The sequence below is a fragment of the Pieris rapae genome, chromosome 13, assembly GCF_905147795.1.
Source record: "Pieris rapae chromosome 13, ilPieRapa1.1, whole genome shotgun sequence".
Classification (NCBI taxonomy): Eukaryota; Metazoa; Arthropoda; class Insecta; order Lepidoptera; family Pieridae; genus Pieris; species Pieris rapae.
This window is the reverse complement of record NC_059521.1, coordinates 5580110-5592291: the sequence shown is the minus strand read 5'-3', so window position 1 is coordinate 5592291 and position 12182 is coordinate 5580110. Positions and strand designations below refer to the sequence as shown.

The window sequence follows — 12182 nt, the reverse complement described above, 5'->3', positions numbered from 1 at the left end:
TAGTTAGTCCTCCTACAACTTATCTGCTCATAGTCAAAAGACTGATTGCAAGATGCGCACTTCAAAAATCTTGGAAAAAAAACTTGTACAAACATAGTTAATAGTTCAGTTGTGTAATTTGAGAAAATACCTGGGATCACTAAGCCGTTGACGCCATATCCTCTCCTGTTCCTCAGTACGGCGAGGCAAATTGTCAGATTGAACTGGAGATATACGTTCAGCTGGTATATCGTCAGGTGCCATTATGTTTAATACTGCGATCTGAAAACAGAATTAATTATTTATAAAGAAAACAATATAATATAATATAAAACAATATTGATGTGACCACAAAATGTTCACAATTTCTCCGTCTAACGAAGCGTCGGCATTCATTACATTTTATATATACTGTAAACAAAATTAACATCCAGACTAAATCAGAATAAAACACATAATATATAACATAAATAACAAATGCCGGAGTATTCAATAAGTTATGTAAACGCGCTGCTGTAAATATTAACGATTTTTCGCCGTGAAACATTTATACATGCAAGGATTGCTGGAATTGAAAATCGAGTCGATCGAGTGAGTCAATTTACCGTTGATTATTGCTTTGCTTAATCATTGAGATTTCTTTCATTACTTTTAAAAACACAATTAAATTTGATTTGTTTTGTTATCATTTAATTGTTTAATAGTTTGAAATCCTTACTTAATGAATAAAAGTACGAATACTCTTACGACCAATCAGAGCTGAGCAAATGCCTCAAGTGCGTCGATAAATTTAAGAGCGCATTTTTTTTATATGTACAAGGAATACTGACTGAATATTCAGTAGAGGGTTGTGGAGTTGGGACGGTAAAGGTTGCTTTTCGGGTATCTATCCGAGCAATCTTGCTCGTTATAATTTGATTTATTGTTGTTTGTAGTGTTAAAATAAATTTAAATTAAATATTTAACGATAATTATTTATGTAATTTGTGTTCGCATTTTCAGTTCGCATTTTCAGTTCGCATGTTAATACAGATGGAGTGACGATATTTCTCCGACATATATATAAAAAATACGTCCTCATTTATTCTTCCTTCTATCAAGGTACGATAATAATAAAGATGGTAAAATATGTGGATTAAAATTTACCGGTGTCGGCGAAGGTTCTCCTTTAGGCACCTTCGGGTCCCTCATGAACTGGCATCGGCAAATAGGCTCTAAGTCTTGGGCCTTGATCATCACTGGGAAAGCTACTCTGTTCTCGCGGAAGGCTCTGAATGGTATCGAGAGCTGCTCACCAGATTTTGCTACTGGTACCAGATTTCCACCAAATTCTAGGTATATAGATTTACCTTCGTGAACCTGGAATTCAATGAGAAATATCCTAAATTAAAAAAAGATGATGATGAGCCTTTGTTATTTTGACTGGTAAATTTTAACTAAATAGTATATTTTTATTCGTTTTTTTACCACCTCATGAAGATGTGCACATATTTTAGTTCACCTGCAGGTTCTTCAAGGAAAACATCTAACAGAAACATTTTTATTACATAGTCATTTGTCTTTTTTTATTTTTATATAATTTAAACAAATACTTGACAAAATAAACAAAAGCAGAAAATATTCTTTTTGGAACTGTGTTCAGTTCTAGAAAGTAGTTTTGTAGTCAGAGGGAAAAATTATTAAAATTGTTTTTATGTCTACTGAAATTGCGATACATAATTCCATTTATTTTGTCCTGAACTATCGGGGTGTCGTATCTCTACTGTATGAGATGGACAAGACGAGTACATCATATATTTATATTTTTCATTGTGTACCTCTACATCCCGACTCTTAGCGACTTGGATGAACCGTTCAATTCTTTCCAATGCCTTGTCCTCTTTGTCATCTGTGACGCAGAACAATCGTAGTTGAGCCTGTGTTTCATCCGTACGTTTCGCGTACACTACGAAACGGGCCATAAATGGTACGTGAATTGCTTCCCTGGGTAGAAAAAAATAAAATGTTTGTGTGTTTCTACATAGTGAAAGGAGAAATAAATAATGGTATATTTAGAATAGGAACGTAATTTACTATATATCGTCACCATATTGGCAAGCCAACAAGCTAGAAAGGAATTCATATAAACTGTATGGACAGAAATATAATCGTTGATAAAGTTCTTAAAACAAGAATCTAAATAGGTCTGGTAAAGTATTTAAGGCAGCGATTTCATTAAAAAATTGAACATTATCAGTCAGTTAGTGTCAGAAATTGAGAAATTTCTTGGAAAGCTAACATCAGTATCTAGAAAAAAAATCTAAATACATTCTAAAATGTTTCTTTACCTGTATAATTCCGTAGCCATTTTAGTAGCATCCTCAACATGTCTGCAATCGATTAGCCAATATCTAGCTGATACTGTAGTGGTGAATGAGACACAATCATTCACGAATGTCAGCGGCGTGTTCTCGGTAACATCTTCCCAATGAGCGCGGTTCGTTCCACCTATTTATAAACGTATCATGAAAATGCAATAAAATTCTTAATATTCGTACAGATATAATTACATTCCAAATAAATACTTTAAAGTTAAAAAGTATCAGTAATGTCTACTTTATGGGATTTATACGACATATTCAACTTATATATCGTTAAAGAAAATTTACTTCTCATTACTATTAAGACTTGAACTAGCGGTCAAAACGCCTTTGTTTGAATCATAAGTGCCCATTTACACATGCATTAACTACATCAAGTATTTTACTGTACAAAATAGACTATTAAAGTAATATTGTCGAGTGTTCGTAAATTGTGACTTTTGTACTTCATAATCTTCCTCGTAACAAAATATGATAGGTCAGAAATTAGGTTGAAAGGTTAACAAACTAAAAAAAAGTTCCAAAACGGCCCGTAGCAAACACACATCAAACAAGGACATATCACAGAAAAAAACATACCGTTTTCAGTCTTTCTCATGAAAAGTGAATTAAATGTGACACACTCGTATGGTAAAACCTGTTAAGGATCGTGCTGCATTTTCAAAATAATAAATGATTCAATTTGATCAATAAATTTGGCAGTTTTTCGAAAAACAGATCTCTCGAAGGACACTGTAAAACAAAAAGTAAAATCCAATCGGCGTGCGTCATTTGGTCGTGAATAAAATGACAAAAGAATACAAAAAAAATAGAAATGATGAAAGAAAGAACAGAACTGATAGGCCGTTTTGGAAAAGAATTTGACCACTTGAAGCAAATTAATATAATCGGGAACACTGACAGAGATGTAATGAAGATGATTGTGATTTTACGAAGAGTATCTCGAATCCCCTGAACAAAACTAAGGTGTGCTTAAGTTACAGTGTGCCAAAGAAATTTCCACTGAAACCGTTCCTAAATCAAAGATACGTGAATCGAAGTGCTCGATCAAAACTTTGTTTATGGTACAGAGTGACTGTGAGTTTAAAAAGCCAGAACTTCAGCCCGTGCAGAGAATGTAACAAAAGCAAACATGGAAAAAAGCATTCAAGAGTGATAGAGGAAAACATTTGACAGTTATACTCAATAGAGTACAACTATCAATAGGTGAGAATAAATAAAAAAGGTTAAATTAAAATAAAAGTGAAACTGATTGATTTGGATTTGTATCTGAATAGGTCTAGTTTTTACCTTCGAGAGATCTTTTGCGAAATACCCCTGTTGGTGCGCGCCGAAAAGGTGGCAGCGTATTAATTTACGCCACACACGGTGAGCGTGCAACACACACAAACACGAGAACAAAGACAATGTAGACACGCACAAAACGCACACATAGGGTTACCCCTTAGCTGCTTTGTGTATTTGCTATAAGCGAAATTATGAATCCCTAGCCCTCATCAGTGTTTCAGAGTATAATTTTTGGTCAAATCTAAACTATTCATAGAACATGCTGATCCCATCGCCTCGATAAATGGGATATCTCTAATTTAGATTTGAGAGTCTCTACTCTATCGTTAATTTTCATACTTTAAATAAACGAACTATATATTCGTACGATCTATCGGCTACCAATATTTCGAATTTACTAACAACGGATCAAAGGAGATTATCTACATTACCTTAGCGGTGTTGTAATGGAATATTCTAGCAAATGCGAGCCCTTACTTACCTTTCGTAAAGCTTAAATTGTCAATTTAGCATAAACAAGCCATACTCCATTGCAACACTTCAACATACTGTATTAGTCAACGGAAGTTAAATATAATAATCAAAAGCGGTTTTCTTCGATGAAGTTCCAAAAAAGGTCTCAAGTTCACAGACGCGATAACCAGACTTCTCTTTATCGGTAGTTATTAAAACATGGTTCGTTCTATTGAAATTAAATGTAAAACACGCTTTTTAAGAATTATACTTGAAAACTTCTGGAAATTGTTAAAATAGAAAATGTACCTGATATGGAGCAAAGAAGCCTCAATGTTGGCGCTGATGATGTACTGTATTGATTGGTCATTCCCTGAGTATGCGGTCTTGGAGCTGGCATACTAAGGGTTATAGCTTTGTGGAACTTTCTGCGACGAGGCTCTACTGTTACTACTGGAGAAACCGCTACACCTCGTCCCAAAAGCTTCGCGGTAAGTTCCGAATCAATTATCTGAGCCTGTAATGCGATTGAAAATCACTTACATTTTTATCAGTGATAAAGAATATGTTGAAGTGACAAATGCAAACTATTTTTTTATTAATTTAGAATACTGCATCTATTTTTATATAAAGATTACAAGAACTTAGAATAAAGTTTCCAATAAATATTTCCAAAATAACCAAACCACCTTATTTTTGGCCAAAATCCAAATGTTATTGATGAATAAATATAGTGTGAATCACCAAAGACCAAACAATGCATGCAATGCCAAAAAAAATTCACTTACCTTAACTGCAAATAAAACGAATAGTTTTATTAAAAGTGTTGATTGGGTGAGGGTGCATGATAAAGCATATGAAATTATGAAATCACAGCTAAAGCAAAGAAAAACATTTTCTCACACATGCTTAGTTGCATATGCTAAAGCGCTAAAAATGCAAAGAAATATTTACATGCAAATCTCATTTGGTCTTTAGGGAATACACAAACAGTTTTATTAAGCGCACATTACCCAATAAATTTAGCATACACCTTAAAAATACATACATTTTTGAATACAATCAATTGGCAAACAATTCTTCATTAGTTTACAATATCAATGTAATTCAATCCATTCTTATTTTAAATTTTAAAATTACATGCTTAGCCTAAAGACCAAAAAACAAATCATTCACGTCAAACGATGTGTGAGAAAAATCTAGACAAACCGATAGTGATTTCATATATTTCATCGCTTCAATTAAAAGATTTTTACATTTTATTACGTTTATTCGTTTCTACATTCTTTACTAAATTTATTGGGTACATGTGATACATTATTTTATAGACAAATTATAATTTTAAGTAATTTAAAACTTATTTCAATCGATATAAGGTCGAATGTTTTGGGGGAAGTTTACCTAATTTTTAATGACGTCCCTCTTTATTGCTTTAATGTTTTAGAAGCTATAGGTAACTATAATTTGTCTACACTATGTTTAAAATATATAGTCGATATGTTCTACACTTATTCTTAAATCAAATAATACTGAGATTTTGGTTCTCTTAACCATTATATCAAATCTACGTACACACAAGTACGCGAGTGTAAAAGTCACTACGTGCCTATCATTCTGTGAGAATATATTAATTACATCGATAAATTATATTCGTACAAAAATTTCGATACACCACCAATTATAAATAAATCTGTAAAGTATTTGATAAAATACACGTATTCGTTGAAAGCATACAAAACTCTCGACAGACGTAAGATACTATTTAATTATCTCAAATATGAGTTGGAACAGAATATTTCATTGCTAACTGCACAGCCTTCCTACAAAGTACGAAAAACATCGCGATATTTGTGTTTTTTTTTATTTACGCTTACTGCGTACGCGTATGACGAATACATGTACTCTTTCATGACTCAAGCGCGAATCCAGTACTGATATAACATGTTATTAACATATTGTTTTAATGCCTTCGACGGAATTATCGTGAGTCGTTTTCAATTCGCGTTTGGACGATTTTTATGACACACATTTTCTAGGGCTGAATCCGCGCTTGCCACCAGAAAGCTGAATTTCTATTCTTTATTGTCTTTGTTTACAATCATAATAAGCATTAGAAGCGGACTTTAATATTCTAATTTTACATTATTACTAAGAGATTGTAGAAATAAGACTAAAAATGGTAATTGATTTGGCATCCATATTTGTACTCTTGTTCGAGTTTTAGTAAAATTAAAGTCTTAACATTAAGTTAAAGGATCATTTAAATGTCTTAAACGGCTAATAAATAATACAGCTAGCAAATAAAACACATACTATGATAAAATATAAATTTGCGTTTGAACACGAATAAAATTTCTTATACTATGGTAACTATGAGTATTCGATACATTTTCATAAGTACGGATAAGATTACACCGACTTAGCCGGTGGTTAGTAATACTGATTGTTTTTGACTCCTATTTTAAATTACCGTAACTTAACAACAAAACAACCGTACATGGCCAATATTTACGTATGAAATATGTTTTATATGTTAAAAATTATGATGATTGCCGAAATACATTCAAAGTGACGCTATTAAAATAGGAGCCTTAACTTAACTCTACTACCAAATCAAAGAGAAACGTTTCTTCTTCGACACATTATTGACAGTTATTTTCTTAAGATTCTTATCCTTAACACCTGAGCGAGGCTTAAAGAGGTTTACCTGTAGGCCAACTTTGATTTTCTTCGTGAGGGCTCCTTGTGGGAACACCGCTTGTACTTGTGGGACTACTGAACTTGAAACCATGCCGCCTGGAAACAAATTGAATGTAATTTAAAAAAAAATGTGACAGATAATTACACATTGGGATATAAGGCGAAATGATTGTGATTTTAAAGAGAATTTAAAAAATCTAAATAGTAGTAGACGTAATTCTGAACACTCATGTTAGTCCACCTGAATGCTCGATAGTAACATTATGTGGAATATAGAATAGTGTATGTATACGTGCATGTGTACGTACCTTCCGGCCCAATTGCGTGCACCTCTTGTCGTATACGCGAAATAACGGCAAAGTACTGTGGGAAGTCGTGAGTTAAAATACGCGTCACTCTAGCTGCTTCCCAACTCTTTTCTTCTTCGCTTGTATCTGTAATGAGTGTGTATATTAGTTAAAATAATTCAAAATTACTGAATAAAAACTGTTGCTATCCAGACTGAATTTTTTTTTTAATTGGCTACAAATGTCTTAACGGAAAACAGATTATAATAATTGTGAAGTTATTCGAGGAAAAAATTCAGTATGTTGCTCGCTATGTAAATGTAAAAAAAAGGGTGTAAACTTGATGTACCTTCCAAGTCTCAGCAAAGGTTGTAACTGAATTTTTCTATTTACCTTCAATCTCCAAAGTCTCGTTGAGTATGTCTTGTACAACATCATCTGTTGCGTCAGTGTTATGTTCTCTCCAACTACTTCCATTGTCTGAACGAAGAATAACAATCTCCCGTTCCTTGCCTCGGAGAGATGCGTAGTGCGGTACTTCCAGTATAACTGGCCTGGAATAATAGAAAAAAATATTTATACAGGATTAAGGGACTGTAAATTTTACTTTGTTTTTTTTCTTAATAACGTTAAAATTGTGCACATAAGCCAGACGTAACAAAGTCCCTTATCGATTGTATATAATCCTAAATATTTATAGGACTCGAGCACTTCAGCACAAAATCAGTTTTCGAATACTTGTGCCCTGCGCCTGCGCTCTATATCTTCCATTTGCATTACCGACATAGATGTTGATCTCAATTGTTAATCTTCCATGCGATCCCAAGGTTGGACATCAGCGCTACGGATATCAAACTTGCAAACACATCCGGATCTTTATTGTCGTATATTGGAAATTATAGAGTGCAGGCGATTATAAAATGGTTATAAACACAACTTAACAAATGGGACATACCCCAAAAACTTGGAAGAAATAGGTCCCATCTCCAAGACTCGCGATGCTAAAGCCTCTCCTTCCATCAGTGGTGGCATGTGGTTTATACGCGAAGGCTTTAAATATCTGAAATCAGCAGGAAAACGCTTTAAACCAAAGAGTTTGCAGCAACGTTTTATATTTATTACCTTTATTACACATATTACATTCTAACCATATGTAAAAGTTTAGAGAAGGTATCCCAAAATAAAATATAGGGCACTAATTAAATATTGTGATTCATATGCTAGCGAATCGAGAAGATCAATGTTCTGAATCTTATTAAGTTTATTAGCAAATTATTTTAGAAGGAGACAAAAACTAACCTGCATGTTATTCTGGTAGGCTGTTGCGCGGAGAGAGGGGGTACAATAACCCTTACCCCCCCGCCTCGACACCCGCGTAACGCCCCACCTCGAGCGTCCACGAGGAATGATACCAGGAAACTATAAATTGGTTAGAGATATTTAATATTCCTATACAGGCTGAGCTAAGCTCGCCAAACAGCCTGTGCTGAGCTGTAAAGGCCCTTAAGGCCAACAGCGAGATTCCATTCGAAAAAAAAAAAATATATCCTCCTATAATATAATGAACCACCAACATAGGTTGTTCAATATGAAAGTTGTATGTTGTTTCTGTTAGTAAACAATCAATATATTGTTTGCTTGCCATTTCGGTAGTGATATAATAGCGAGTATTTTTCCCTTGTCATTCAGTAAAATGTTATTTATTCGTTTATAAACATAAAAAATGTTATAAGTAATTATGTAAATACAATTGTTAAAAAAACTTACTTCTTCCATTGTAATTTTTTCCTGTTAGTCCAAATCCAGTAAGCATGTGCAGGGAGAAAAGTTAAGGCTTATTTTACACCAATTATTCTGAAATATTAATGGGTCCTCTAAGTATCATGTAAATAAGAATATTTCTTAATACAGAACTAAGGCAGGCATTTAATAGTTATGTTTAAATTCTTATGTTTTTTTTATTTTATTGTTGAACCCACGACTTTTGTGCACCACACCATTGATGAGCTATCTTTTGTATAATTTCTATGTACGTATGTATGTCTTGATATAATACTGACTTGGGTAAAGTCGGGTCGACATTGTAGCAATATCCCTCTGGTGCATGTGATGTGCTATATCGGCTAACACTCTTCACTACCACCTCACTCTGAGGTAGGAAGCCTAGGCCGTTCATCGAACCTAGAAAAATACTTATGTACAAATACACAATCAGGACATACAAAATATGGCGATGACCAGGAAGACAAGTAAAAATTTTGAGAATCCTTTAGAAGTATTTGCATTATAAAAAACATAAAACTTGTTGAGGGATAGTGACAAAATTCTAAGAGCATATTATTTTTACATAAAAAAAGAAGAGAGCACTTAATGTGCTCTTTTCTGGGATCCGAGTGAAGCGGGGTCATAATAGCGGTGCCGTTCACTCGGATCCGTGCAAGCGTCCCGTTCTTTTTTTTCCCCCTCGGATCCGAGTATTCAGCACCCAATATGTTGTATACCGACCACTCGAAAATTGTTATTTTTTATAAAAATAATAATATACATTCATACATATTTTCAAACATTCAAATTTACTTAATCAAAATTCGCTATTAAAAGTTAAAGTTATCTGCTTTTACTTTGTATCCATTGTTTAAACATTCAATGTCTTAATAATATTTTTTCAATACCATGAGATATTTCCATTATATTCTTATGACTCATAGCAGATTCTGTTCTTTCATCTTTGGTTACATCAATGGGGAGAGAATCATCGCCAAGTGACTTCATATCATCAGCTGTTAGATATCTGTATGGCTGGTCATTTAGGATTGTGTCTTCACCTAAAAATAATATTCAAACTTAAAATAATTATACCTAACGTAGAATTATATGTATCATAGTGTGTCTTATAGCTGGCAGAATTCTACGGAATTAATAATCAGAGTATTAAGGGTATGATCATGATAACAGATATGTCAAAATCCGTATTCATCAAATTTATAACCAATGTTTAGTTCATACTAAACGTGAACATACCACCTTCCTCTTCAGAGTCCGACATGAAGGTCTCCAGCATAGTCTCTGGGGCCACAACTTTGTACTTCTCCTGAGAGGCAGGTGCCAGGGAAGGCTCCGAAACTTCCTTTAGCGTCTCCATCACAGTCACATAGCCTAGTTTTGAGGCTATGTCTAGTGGGGTTTGACCGTTCTAGAAAAAAATATCAGAATATCAGAATTTAATTATTTACCTTTTTAAATTATAATTTATTACTATCCAGTATTTATTACTTTTAAATTATGTTTTTTAGTAATGTATCTACTATCACTTCACTATCAATAAATATTAAACACTAAAGATAATTAAATCCCATTAAATAATATTTAATTTAATTATATCGAACCGATAGATCTTAAAACTTTCTATGGATACACAAAAATCCACTTCAAATCAATAACATCCTCCTTCTTTTTTAAAATAACTGACAAATCATGTTATTTACATAATATAACAATTACATCTCTATCTCGTCTCATCAAAAGTTTTTTTTTTAATAGAACAGGGGGCAAACGGGCAGGAGGCTCACCTGATGTTAAGTGATACCGCCGCCCATGGACACTCTCAATGCCAGAGGGCTCGCGAGTGCGTTGCCGGCCTTTTAAAAATTGGTACGCTTTTTTATTTTTTATATTTTAGTCTATGATAAAAGCATAGCGTACTAAGAATATATGTCGCATGATTAAACGTTTTCTTATTTCCTTATAATTGCTTTTCCACTAGAAATTTTTACGTAGGTAATATTAAAAACATCAATTATCTACTTACCATAGTGGTGGCATTAGCATCGGCCTTATGTTCCAACAAAATATTTACGATGTTAATGTGACCTTGTTGCGCTGCGTGATGCAGGGCAGTGTAGCTAAAGAAGGAGATTTAAATAATCACTAAATAATAATAGTCAATAGAATTCTTTAAATCTAAGTTCCTGATTCATTAAAAAAAGAATTAATTTAAAAAGAGCAATAATCTTTTCAGCTGACCATGACCTAAGTGTAGTTAATTTTTTCCTTTTTTATTTTTACTTAAAAGAACCATTTATCTTATTATATATGGTTAAGACTTGTGTTTATTTTTATTTGCATTTCCCTTCTGTGCGTTAATGTTTTCATATATTTATTGATAAAGCCATCAACTAGTTGATAATACGGATTCAACATACCCATGTGTAGTCTGAGCTTTAACAGACGCGTCGTTTTCCAACAAATACCGAACCATGTTAGCCTGTCCGTAGTGGCTAGCGATGTGCAAAGGTGTATAACCACCCTTAGTGCCAATGTCCATCTGTAAAAGCAAGTGTTAATCCCGGAAGATACCTCTTTTGTCATTTAAGGCTGAACTACTTATAATTTTTACTAAGTTATAAGTTATGACTAAGTATTCTCCCTTTTTTTAATCTGCAATTACTGTTTCTATATACTTTGACGTGATAATAGTATTTAAAGAATGGATTTCTGGCAGGTGTAATGGTTTTTAGAATCAAGCCTATAAAACAAATATTAGTTTAATTGTACGTTCCCTTCGCATGCACATTTTCAGCAATTCCGCTTTCACTGCCATTACGTTAAAGAGAGCTTACAGATCGTTTACTTTATTCAATTGAGACGCACAACAAACAAAAAAGATTCTACCAGTAGATATTGACATTATTTTAGAGTATTTTTAAGCATATAATATTGTTGTAATTGTTGCCTCGTGTCAGTTTTCGTCTGGGTTGTATGGAATCAGCTTAGCAAGCCCTAAGTGGTACCATTCTTGTAACTGTATTATCTACTTTAATTAGCTATTTTGTGATGTATATAAGATTGTTTATCGAACCTGAGCGCCGTTCTTAATCAGCAACTGTGCCACTGGCACCCTGTCTTCCTGCGCAGCCAGGTGTAACGCTGCCAAACCATTCTTGGCCTGCTGGTCTACCTCAGCACTTTGTTCCAATAGCAGTGCGCACATTTCCGTATGACCCTGATTAATGTTATTCAGTACCCACAATTAATTTGTAAAACAAATGATTGTAATAAATACTTAACGCTTCGTAATAATATATTAAATGGATTTACTATAAATATAATTAATATA

The 12182-nt window shown here is 33.5% G+C and overlaps 1 protein-coding gene across 6 annotated transcripts in view; it reads right to left on the bottom strand.

Moving 5' to 3' along the window:
* The window catches only part of LOC110998977 (ankyrin-3-like), a 58433-nt gene that overhangs the window by 24236 nt on the left and 22015 nt on the right, over nucleotides 1–12182 (bottom strand). For 4 of the 6 annotated variants that reach the window (XM_045630845.1, XM_045630846.1, XM_045630849.1 and 1 more), the window contains exons 15-32: nucleotides 11925–12068; nucleotides 11269–11390; nucleotides 10875–10968; nucleotides 10088–10259; nucleotides 9739–9891; nucleotides 9127–9247; nucleotides 8834–8854; nucleotides 8366–8485; nucleotides 8022–8126; nucleotides 7460–7620; nucleotides 7088–7213; nucleotides 6787–6875; nucleotides 4389–4596; nucleotides 3630–3656; nucleotides 2307–2466; nucleotides 1797–1962; nucleotides 1126–1338; nucleotides 131–261 (exon numbers count right to left, since the gene is read on the bottom strand). In XM_045630845.1, the coding sequence (XP_045486801.1) occupies nucleotides 131–261; nucleotides 1126–1338; nucleotides 1797–1962; nucleotides 2307–2466; nucleotides 3630–3656; nucleotides 4389–4596; nucleotides 6787–6875; nucleotides 7088–7213; nucleotides 7460–7620; nucleotides 8022–8126; nucleotides 8366–8485; nucleotides 8834–8854; nucleotides 9127–9247; nucleotides 9739–9891; nucleotides 10088–10259; nucleotides 10875–10968; nucleotides 11269–11390; nucleotides 11925–12068 (2333 nt within the window). The other 2 variants (XM_045630848.1, XM_045630850.1) reach the window with 2 other exon arrangements.